The sequence below is a fragment of the Schistocerca nitens genome, chromosome 12 (assembly GCF_023898315.1).
Source record: "Schistocerca nitens isolate TAMUIC-IGC-003100 chromosome 12, iqSchNite1.1, whole genome shotgun sequence".
NCBI classification, from domain to species: domain Eukaryota; kingdom Metazoa; phylum Arthropoda; class Insecta; order Orthoptera; family Acrididae; genus Schistocerca; species Schistocerca nitens.
Genome location: NC_064625.1, coordinates 17,308,465 through 17,320,735, shown reverse-complemented (window position 1 = coordinate 17,320,735; position 12,271 = coordinate 17,308,465). Strand labels below are relative to the sequence as shown.

Here is a 12,271-nt window from a genome sequence, read left to right as displayed (position 1 = left end):
AATGAAATATGTATGACATCTGTACAGTGTTTAGTTCTTTTGCAGTGATTACTTGAAAGCATTCCCGGAATTTATGTACACCCTATATAAATGTATGATAGGAGTGGCAGGCTTGTTAACATGTTGCTGAAACAGACAATAGTAACTAACAAAAAGCTCTATTTGATGTGTTGCAGAAACTACTGGCTGTAGTAACTCCAACATTTAGGTATTTAAATTTTATTGTAAGACACGTCACAGAATTTTTTTATAGTATTGTTAAAAACATGTTTAATAAAGAATGCTGTTATCTTTTGTATGAACAGTAAAAATTATATACATTTCATTTAGATTTATTGCCAGAAGAGGTACAGTCACTTAAACTTCAAAAAAAAAAAAAAAGGAGACACAAACATTTTTTCATGTAGGTTCTTCATCCTGAATTACACAGCATTACATGTAAATGTTTAGCAGCCAATACCATTTTTCACAGCACCTACTCTTTTGTGTAACTGTACCCGATATGTAGTCTGGGATGTCTGAACAACCATTATCATTTGTGACCCTTATAATGCAGTCAATATATGTATTAATACATATCATTTTTTACTTTAAAACACATTTGGAAAAACAAAATAAATTATTTCTTTAGCAACAGTCCTTCTCATACAGGCAAGGAAACTCACCAAAAGCCACAAACATTTCTTCCTGGTTACTGTAAATGCACTCCCTGAACTAGCAAACACACATCCAACTTCTACTTTTTGTTGTACACTATTTCACCCGTAACAGTTCAATATACTAGATTGTAGACAAAATGTTCACCACATCTTGTACTCTTTCAGTAAAATGTTTGTGTTTCTGACCCAGCACAATTTGTCAGATGCTCCAAGCAGTACACCCTGTTTAGTATTAATGAGTTCCCAGGGTAGATTGCTTGGAATCATTTCAGTTTGTGTCAGAGATAATAATCCCATGCTCCCTGCGACCTTAACTGTCTTGGGGTAATTTCCATGCTTCAATGAAACTGTAAGTGAATGCAGAAAATTAACCACTCATATGATGAGGGGAACTGGAAAGAGTGTAATCCAATGAGCAACTGTAGGTTCTCTCACTCATTTATATTTCAGCTTTGAATTCAATTGCAGGTTTTTTCCCCATCATTTGAACTGAATAACCATGTCTCTGAATTTGCAATTATAACACCAACATTTTAGGGACACCAGTTGTGACATTTTGCACCTTCCCAAAGCACATGAAAATATTATGAATTCAAATTTTGGCACTGCGTAGATACTGTAATACGTAGATGGGACATGATTCAGCAGCAGAAACTCATTATGAAATTAGAGATAGTTATAATGAGGAGATTCCTCATTATGTTATATTTTGGGGCTTTTTTCCCAGTTACTAGTGCAAAATGAAGCTTTGAAAACATCACTCAAGAAATACACATTCACACACTGATAAGGAACTTACTTGGATGTGATTTACCTCCTGTATGCTTTACGTTATCATTTTATTAAGTTTGACTGCTGTAGCAACTCAGTATGATCCCTGTGTTTAGTCACATCTCTACCAATTCAGTTACAATTATCTCGACTGAGCGAACACTGAAAATTAGCAGAATGTCTCTGCTAGTAGTAAGTGGTGTACATTCTAATCTTTTGTATCAGATGAAACAGATATCTTACAGAAGTTGCAATTGCAATCACAGAATTACATTTATGACATTTAGAAGCAGTTTATGTTGGGGTCACTATAAAACTGCTTACACGCTACTTCGGCCCTCGAGATACGCCCACACTCAGGCCGATGACTTGGAAGGCTTGCTGTCAGGAGCATTTCGATCTTTTTGGGGTCCAAGAGCTTTGGTCATCCTGTGGTAGTTCGGTTTCAATGAGCTTGCTGCTCTCTTGTGGTCCAGATGATCATACTCCATGTCTGTGAATTTTATATGCAAAAGTGAAAAAAAAATTTCTGAGAGTTACACTACCGGTCTAAAGTTTTCGATCACAGCTGTTGATTTGTGTTAAAAACAGGAATTTTGTTTTGAATATTCGATCATAAACCTGTTCTGATAGTAAAACAAGTATAAACATGCAAAGACTAAGCTCCTCTGTCATGTATCCAATCATTGTCCACCTAGAGGGGTGCTAATGAGTTTCCACTACGCTGTGATGGTCTTTACCTAAGAGGGTTCCATTTAAATAGGCCTCATTTCTTCTGCTATCTTTGTAGCAATGAGTTTATAGTACATTGTGTGCATCTAGTAGTGAGTTTGTATACCTGATCAAGTTCATACTGTATCACCTCCTAATGAGATGGAAAGAGGAGGTTGGAATTGAAAAAAATGCTGTAATTGTAGCTCTGCATCACAAAGACTATCCTAGTAAGACAATAGTAGCATAAATTTGGCTTAGCCAAACCTACAGTGGTGTATACATTGCTCCAGTTCAAGCAAACTGGTGCCAAGGCAAGTGTTTGACATTCTGAAAAACCCGGAGCAACATCATAAAGCAAAGATTAGTTCCTATGTGTACAGAGTAAACATGAGGACTCTTGCTGCACCTGAAATTAACTACAAAGTAGACAATATGCAAGCAGCTCCAATCCTTGCCTCAGCAGAGCAATGCCACTTACATGAGCATGACTTAAATGGATGGATAGCGGCCAAAAAACCTTTATTACTCAAACAAAAGATGCTGAACTGATTGCAATGGGCACAGTAACATAAAAACTGAAGAGTGCAGCAATGGTCCAAGATGAGTCAAGTTTGAAATTTGGAAGCCATCATTGAATTTTTACTCATTGACTTCGTGGAAAACATATGAAGTCAGTGCATAATGCCAATGGTGAAGAATGGTGGAGTGTCGATTGTGGTGTGGGGATGTTTTGTGGGTGATAGAGTCGGTTTTCTAGTGAGAATTAATGGAACATTAAAGGAGGAAGGATATCACAAGATACTGACCAACAATGCAGTTCAATATGGCAAGAGACACATTAGTTGTATGTTGTTCTGCAGCAAGACAATGATCCCAAACAGACTTCTAAATTGTGCAGAGGGTAAGTCAATGAAACTGAAGAATATGATGTGGTCAAGTCAGCCACCTCACTTAAATCCCATTGAACGCTTACAGGATGAACATGAGGGAGGGAGGAGATTAGTGTTTAACATCCCGTTGACACTGAGGTTATTAGAGATGGGGCACGAGCTCAGATTAGGGAAGCATGGGGACGGAAGTTGGCTGTGCCCTTTCACAGGAACCATCCCGGCATTTGCCTGAAGCAATTTAGGGAAATCACGGAAAACCTAAATCGAGATGGCCGAATGCAGGACTGAACTGTCATCCTCTTGCATGTGAGTGCAGTGTGCTAACCACTGCGCCACCTTGCTCGGTGGTATGAACTTGACAGGAAGATCAGAGAACTGAGGTCATCTATGGAATAATTTACAGATGTGTTGGATTGTAATCTCTGCAAAAATGTTACAAAATTTTGTCTCTAGAATGCCAATAGTCTGTGCAGCAAGAAAGGTAGATACTTTGAAGAGGCTAAAATGTAAACCATATCATATTGAACTTAATGACAGAGAATTTTTATTTTGTAAAATAAAGTATACAGATTTTTTTCCATAGGTGATCGAATACTTTTGACCGGTAGTGTATACTTAGTAACAAAAATAGACAGATATAGAGATCCTTGTTAGGGAAAGTGATTTATTTACTAAACTAGACAGGTAACAATGAAATTCATACCATGTACTCTGCTGAAAAAGGAAAATGCAACACCCTCCAAGAAATGGTCATTTTATTGACACATGATGTGACATAATTGTACAACAAATTCAGGTCAAATGAAACACGTCACAGTAAGGGGTGTCCCATCACATCACTACAATGCATACCACACTCTGATGGCAATGCAATTCTGTATTCACACACACAGATGATCATAAAGGTGCCAAATGGCATCCTGTGACACACTGCCGCAAAGCATCTTGAGCCTATTGTTGCAATGGATCTTACAAGCTATGGAGAAAAATTATGTTCCCAGTTCGTCATGTCCTGTATATGTTCAAATGGTGGGGGATCTGGTTGGCCAGGGCAGTTGTTTTACATCACAAAGAGCACATTGTGTCACCGTAGCCATATGTGGATGTGCATTGTCCTGCTGACAAAGTGCATCAAGTAACCATAAAAGGAATGGCTTCAGCATGGGGGTAACAGCTTGTGCAATGTAGTGAGCACTGGTTATTTTATCTTGCAGAAGCACCAAGTGTGACTACGAGGTGTATTGGTCCCCCACTCCACGAAGCCTGGGTTGGGAACTATGCATCATGGGTTGAATGCGCTCTGGAATATGCAGCTCACAGGTCTACACCATATACAGGTAGATCCCTCACTCACAGAAAGAACCTACTCTCAGCAATGAGAACAACAGAGCACCATTTCATATTCCTGTTGACCCCTTCATGACACCCGGTGGTGTGTGTCAGTGGCAATCTGGACAGAGCCACACATGATCATAGTCCTGCTGCAAGATGATGACAAGGGTATCATGGGGAGTGCCTAATATTTTCGGTATACATACGTGATCTGTGGACAGCAATCTGCTGTATGGGAAGGTAGAGTAAATGTAGAAGGGTACAAGATGACAGACAAAATTTAGCTGGTGTCATGAATGGCTGCTAGCTCTAATGTAGAAACTAGCACGTCAATGCAGATGAGTTGGAAGAACAAAACCCGTAATGTTCGAATACAGCATTAGTAGTGTGCTATTTCACACAACCACATCATTTAAATACCAGGGTGTAACGTTACAGAGCGATATGAAATGCAACGAGCATGTGACGACAGATAGCCAACTCTGGTTTATTTGGAGAAAGTGTATAGGAGACAAGTGCATGTTTTCTGGAGTACTGCTCAGCTGTCTGGGATCAGCACCAGGTCAGTTTAAAGGGAAACATCAAAGCAATTCAGAGGCATGCTGCTAGATTTGTTTCCAGTAGGGTCAGATAACAAACAAATATTACAGAGATGCTTCAATGATTCTACTTCTGCCATCACACATTTCACATAGGGACAACAAAGATAACATACAAGAAATTCTGTTTGCAAGTGGAACAGGAAATGAATGGCTAGTAGTGGTATGGGGTACCCTATGTCACACACCAGGCAGTGGCTTATGGAGTAAGTACACATAGGCAGTTACCTATGATCTTTGATGACACAAGGTGTACCTCAATTTCATTCCTGGATTATGTTTGGTTGGCCACTGCTGTCCATGTAACGCATCAATCTTGACATGCGTCTGTGCTACATGGATGTCCTGAACCTCATCTACAGTTGAGGGAATGTTCAACAGACAACTGTTGACCGAAATTACACATCACCAATACATTGTGCCCAATATGTGAAGCAGTCCACCATCACATCCATCCAGGTCCCCGCAGACCCACAAGGCATCCAAGTTGAAAGGGTTGAAGCTGTTCAACAGGAGCATATACTCATCAGTGTGGCATGGTTGTACAGTAGAATTAATGTTGCAAACACTGTTCGACCCTAAACTCAGCACAGTTACTGCCTACAGAATCAAAGTAGAGGGTGCACAGACAGCCGTCCTGAGCATCATGACAGTGATGAATGAATGACTGACACTAAACCCCCCTCAGTACACTCTTGTTATATCCAGGTGCCACTGAACACAGTCCTTTTGAGTGTTGCATTTTTTTCCTTGTAATGTACATTACGATCATCTTGTTGTGGTTTCCTGTCTGAAAACAGGTTGGGTATAGCTATCCACACTAGTCCATTCTGTGAAATCCTCTTCATATCTACATGACTACTGCAATTTACATATATTTCCAAACTGAGAAATCCTTGGTGACTTGGAATGTGTCCTATTTATTATAATTTTTTTACATGAAGTTGTACCACAAATGTCTTTTTTCCCCATATTGATTCAATCACTTCTCATTGATTATTCAATCCACCCATCTAATCTTTAGCATTCTATTCTTGTCTGAACTGCGTATCATCCAATTTCACTTCCACACAGCTTTACCCCAAATACCTTCAGCAACTATTTCCTAACATTTAAATTTATATTAGATGTTAACAAAATCCTTTTCATGCTGTAACAATCCTGCATTTTATGAGGGCACTCAAATAACAACCAAATGCTTGCGATAAGTGGACCACGGAACGGTTCCATTCAGAAGTAATCGCCACACATGTTAAGGCATTTATCTCACTGGGAGACAAGATGATCAATTCCTGTTCTGAGGAAGCAAATGGTTCCACAACTGCTATCACTTTTGCACTTCCTCTTCCAACTGAAACTGACATCCATGCATATCTTTCTTTCTTCAGATAACCAAAGATATGAAAATCACATGGTGAAAGATTTGGTCTGAATGGAGGATGTTGCAGCATTTCCCAACGAAATCAGAGAAGCATACACAATTGGCAACAAGCATTATCATGGACTATTCCATCTGACAGCATTCCAGTAGCCCAAGGTAAAGTGGCAAAGCCAACAGTGGAAACATTCCACGTAAGTTCTATTAAGGCCATTATGATCTTAATGCAAGAGTATGCCCACCTGCTACACAGCAAATTGGAGAAAGGCTATGCTTCAGCTGCTCGGTTGGGAAACATTGCCGTAAAGCTTGGATTTTTCGCTGTGTGATTCTCACATCTTCAGCAGTCTGAAGAAAGACGTTGGTTTCCGTCGGACAAGGAGTGGATCCATCAGTGGCTGGCTGCGTTCTACAGAACAGGGATTGATAGTTTCATCTCCCAGTGGGATAAATATCTTAATGTGTGTTATGACTGCTTTTGAATGGAACCACTCCATGGTCCTGTGATGTCAGGTGTTTGGTTTTTATTTGACTGCTCCTTATATAGGGTGTTCCATAAAGAACACTATTTCTAATTCAGTAACAAAGCCCATAATTTATTTGAAAATTGCTAGTATTACTATGTCAAGATGAAACACAAAGACTGCAATTAAACATGAAACAAAATATTGGGCGTATGTCATCCATGGCTTTGTCCACGCACATCCATTCTGTGAACAAATTTTTTGATGTCAAATCACATGATATCAGTGGCCACTTCTGATTCTCTTAGCAACCGACTGTTTCAACAAGCGTTGCGGCAGGTTGCCCCCATCCTGTTGGATGTCTTTCACATTCACATTCACATTCACATCCACATTCAATTCTTGCCCTTGCAACTACAGCCATAAAACTGTGGCAATAACAATCAACAGTCACTGTCACAGCTTTTCCTGTCTTGCATAAGCTGGAATGTGCCTAGTCACAGTTGATTTTTTTTTTTTTTATGAAAATCACTATCGAATTCTTGTTTTGTGAATTACCCAATCAGCAAATATTTGTCACTTCAAATGGTCCATTGGCCTCAGCTCATGTGTTGTTTGGATAATAAAAGTTTTGTTAAAATTCAATGCAAATTGCATCTTAGAAGGGCTCACTGTTGAGAATGGTGGTGAATTCACTTCACTGCACTTGTAGCGACACTCTTGCTGATGACTGAGACAATCCCTACCAATTGCCAAGAATGAGGACATCCAGGTGATTTTATGTTTCCTGTCAATCCTGTATCCTCAAATTTCCTTACCAGTCTCTGCACCATTGACACAGTAGGCACATTTCAGCTACCAAAAATTACACACAGTCTTCAAATGGTCTCTGCGTGGCATTCAATTTACTTGAAATCCACTTTCAGAATCAGGATTGTTGATCCATCATCTATCACACTATTTTAGATGACAACAATACACACAAATGCCAACTCAATGACAATCAGTAATCACAATATCGTCAGATAACAGTCGCTTAAATTTCACGTACGGAAGCCTAACAAACTGAAAAGAGGTGCTCAATTTAAAAACTGCATTCCTTATGGGACACCCTTTATATACACTCTACTTCTGCCATTGTCAGCTACTTTATTGCTCATTTACTACTTTTTGTGTCTCATTTCCTAACCTACTACATTTTAGAACAACGTTAATTGATGCTTATCTTATAAATTCCTTACAAGATATTACCAATACCATTCAGCTGCCCTTCATCCTTAGTCTTCACTGTCATAATACAGTTTTTTTTATCTCTTTTTTTCCCTGACCTGTCTTTGGTCTCCTTTACTGCCTGCTCAGTGCACAGACTGAATAACATTTGGGATAGGCTGCAACCCCGTCTCTCTTCCTTTTCAGCTACTGCTTCCCTTTCATGTCCTTTGACTCTTGTAATGGCAATCTGCTTTCTGCACAAGTTGTACACTACCTTTTGCTCCCAGTATCTTATCAGCATTAGCTTCAGAATTTTAAATCTGTGTTCTAGTCAGCAGTGTCAAAAGCTTCAGTTCCGCATATGACCATTAATTTTGAAGATTGCATAATATTCATTGAGTGATCAACCCTTATAAATATACAGAATCCTAAACTTGTCTAAATCATAACTTCAAAAAAAATTCATGGTGCATTGTTTTTCAGTAAGTCAGTGCCTCATAAACAGCTTGTTCACAGAAAGAACATTCAGAACTTTTCCAGTTGTTTCCTGACAGGAACAGTACTTGACTAAAAAATAAGACATTCTTCCAACTTGACAACAAGTTATGTCAAATAATTCCTAATTCACATTCCTGCTACAAAAATGCTGATTTGGCACATGAATATGAGAATGTGTGTAGCCTAATTACATGTGTGAGATTGAGGGAAGAAATTCTTCAATAAACTGTGACAATTAGCAATTAAAAATAAGTGATTTGCTCTAAATAAGCAAGTATGCAAACTTTCTTTTATCTAAAATTTTATTTCCTTTATGTCACCCTTCACAGGTTGTAATGCACACGTAACAAATTGAATTTTAAAGTACTGCTAACTGCACATTACTTTCATATTCCTTGCTATGACCCTCCTTTCTCCCAAAGCTCTTCAATCTGTAATTCCAACTTAGATTAGATTAGTACTTTTTCCATACATCATGAATACGACACTTCGTAATGATGTGGAACATGTCAGGTTAATAAAAGGTGTCCATACAAGATATTACATTAGAAAAAATATTACATGTCACTCAATAATTTTTTGTGGAGGTTGGGAAATTACCCACTTACTATATTCAAAAATTCATCTACCGAGTAGAAGGCGTTGCCATTAATAAATTCTTTTAATTTCCTTTTAAACGCTATACGGCTATCTGTCAGACTTTTGATGCTATTAGGTAAGTGACCAAAGACTTTTGTGGCAGCATAATTTACCCCCTTCTGAGCCAAAGTTAGATTTAACCTTGAGTAGTGAAGATCATCCGTTCTCCTAGTGTTGTAGCCATGTACACTGCTATTACTTCTGAATTTGTGGATTGTTAATAACAAATTTCATAAATAAATATATATATTGTGAGGCTCCAGTGAAGATTTCTAGCTCTTTAAATAAGGTCTGCAGGATGATCTTGGATGAGCTCCAGCAATTATTCTGATTACACGCTTTTGTGCAATGAACACTCTTTTACACAGTGATGAGTTACCCCAGAATATGATGCCATACGAAAGCAGAGAATGAAAATAGGTGTGGTAAGCTAATTTACTCAGATGTATATCGCCAAAATTTGCAATGACCCTACTAGCATAAGTGGCTGAACTCAAACGTTTCAGCAGATCCTCAGTGTGTTTTTTCCAGTTCAACTCCTCATCAATGCATACACCTAGAAATTTTGAATATTCTACCTTAGCTACTGATTTCTGATCGAAGTCTATATTTATTAATGGGGTCATTCCATTTACTGTGTGGAACTGTATATACTGTGTTTTGTCAAAGTTTAATGAGAGCCCATTTGCAGAGAACCACTTAATGATTTTCTGAAAAACATCATTTACAATTTCACCAGTTAATTCTTGTCTGTCGGGTGTGATAGCTATACTTGTAAGATCGGCAAGAAGTACCAGCTTTGCATCTTCGTGAATATAGAATGGCAAGTAATTATTATATATTAAGAACAGCAGATCATCCAAGACCAAACGTTGTGGCACCCCATTCTTGATTGTTCCCCAGTTTGAGATATCAACAGTCTTGTGCATATTATGTGAACTGTTTATTTCAACTTTCTGCACTCTTCCAGTTAGGTATGATTTAAACCATTTGAGTGCTGTCCCATTCATACCACAGTACTTGAGCTTATCTAGAAGTATTCCATGATTTACACAATCAAAAGCCTTTGATAGATCACAAAAAATGCCAAAGAGTGACTTCGAGTTACTCAGAGCATTTAATATTTCATTAGTGAAAGTATATATAGCATTTTCTGTTGAAAAACCCTTCTGGAAACCAAACTGAGATTTTGTTAAAACTTTATTTTTACAAAGGTGTGAAGCTACTCTACAATACATTACTTTTTCAAGAATTTTGGCCAGCCGCTGGTGGCCGAGCGGTTCTGGCGCTACAGTCTGGAACCGCGCGACCGCTACGGTCGCAGGTTCGAATCCTGCCTCGGGCATGGATGTGTGTGTTGTCCTTAGGTTAGTTAGGTTTAAGTAGTTCTAAGTTCTAGGGGACTTATGACCTCAGCAGTTGAGTCCCATAGTGCTCAGAGCCATTTTGAGCCAAGAATTTTGGATAAGGCAGTCAGAAGAGACATTGGGCAGTAGTTGTTGACATCAGATGTATCCCCTTTTTTATGCAGTGGTATAACAATGGCATACTTCAGTCTATCTGGGAAAATACCCTGCTTCAGAGAGCTATTACATATATGGCTAATTTCAGATGGAGAGGTGGGTGGAATTTCAATTGTATCAAATGGTGTGGGTAAGGCCCCTTCCATTAACTGCCTTGTTTCTTCTAATGAACATTTAGATCCTATTTTCTCTACATCATTTAAAAAATGATTATTCAAAATTTTTTCGACTTCCGGCTTGTTGTTTATCAAGTTTCCAATCGCTTTGATGGTGATGCCGTCATCCTGTACTCTTGGTTCTCCTGTCTCCCTTGTAATAATATTCCAAATTATTTTGATTTTGTTATCAGACATGACGCACATGCTTCTGGACTTTTTAATAACCTTTCTTAATGTAGCACAGTAGTTTTTATAATATTTGGCTGTTTCTGGGTCATTACTCTTTCTTGTTGTTAGATACAGTTCCCTTTTGTGGTTACAAAATATTTTTATTCCTTTAGTAAGCCAAGGTTTTTTGCATAGTTTCTTATAATTAGATTTAACTACTTTCTTGGGGAAACAGTTTTCAAATTCTCTTACAAGTGTATCATGAAATAGGTTATATTTTAAATTAGCATTGGGTTCCTTGTACACCTCATCCCAGTCTAACCGCTGAAGATTTTCTCTAAAATTTCTAATTGTTGAGTCATTAATTGAAGGCACAACTTTGGAGGGTAGTTTTGAATTACTGAATGGAGCTATGTCATATACTGTAACTAGCTGAGCATCATGATCAGAAAGCCCATTCTCAACAGGACAAGAATTTATGTTTTTAAACCTAACTTGGTCTATAAAAGTGTTATCTATCAATGTGCTGCTGTCCTTTACTACCCGAGTAGGAAAATTAATGACAGATGTCAAATTGAAAGAATCGAGCAAGACTTCCAGGTCATTCTTCCTATTACACTCTTGCAATGGATCAACATTGAAGTCCCCACAAATAATAATTTGCTTTCCCCTATCTGACACATAGCACAACAAGGCATCCAAGTTTTCCAGGAATAAATGAAAGTTTCCTGGAGGGGACCTATATACTGTTACAATTATAAAAGAGCCCTCCTTCAGTTTAAGTTGACAGGCACATGCTTCTATATGTTGCTCCAGACAAAACTTTTTTGTATCTAAGCTTTCTACACAGTGATAATTTTTGACATATATGGCAACTCCTCCTCCCACCATATTCTCTCTACTCATATGTGCAGCTAGTTTATAACCACTGATATTTACCTTTTCCATATCAGACACAATGTGATGCTCAGACAGGCATAGTATATCTATTACATTATCAGATTCAATGTCATCTAAACAAACCAGGAGCTCATCTACTTTATTCTTCAATCCCGGAATATTTTGGTGAAAAATGGTAACATTATTTTTTACTTTACTTTTCTGAGAATCTACTTTTTTCTTTAATCCACCAATATTTTGGTTAAATACGGTAACATTACTATTTACTTTCCTGTTGTGAGAATTTTGTGAGTTTTGGACCTCTTTAGCACCTGCCTGCCTCAACTTCTCATTGGACACTGATATTAGCCTAAAAAAGAGGTACAT

General features: G+C 38.2%; 1 protein-coding gene across 1 annotated transcript in view; it reads right to left on the bottom strand.

The window, feature by feature from the left end:
* Positions 1-387: 387 nt before the first annotated feature.
* Positions 388-12,271, bottom strand: part of LOC126215324 (protein draper-like) — a 131,347-nt gene continuing 119,463 nt past the window's right edge. The window contains exon 12 of the mRNA XM_049942006.1: positions 388-1,923. Within this exon, the coding sequence (XP_049797963.1) occupies positions 1,876-1,923 (48 nt within the window). The 3' untranslated portion in view covers positions 388-1,875. The remainder of the gene's footprint in view (positions 1,924-12,271) is intronic.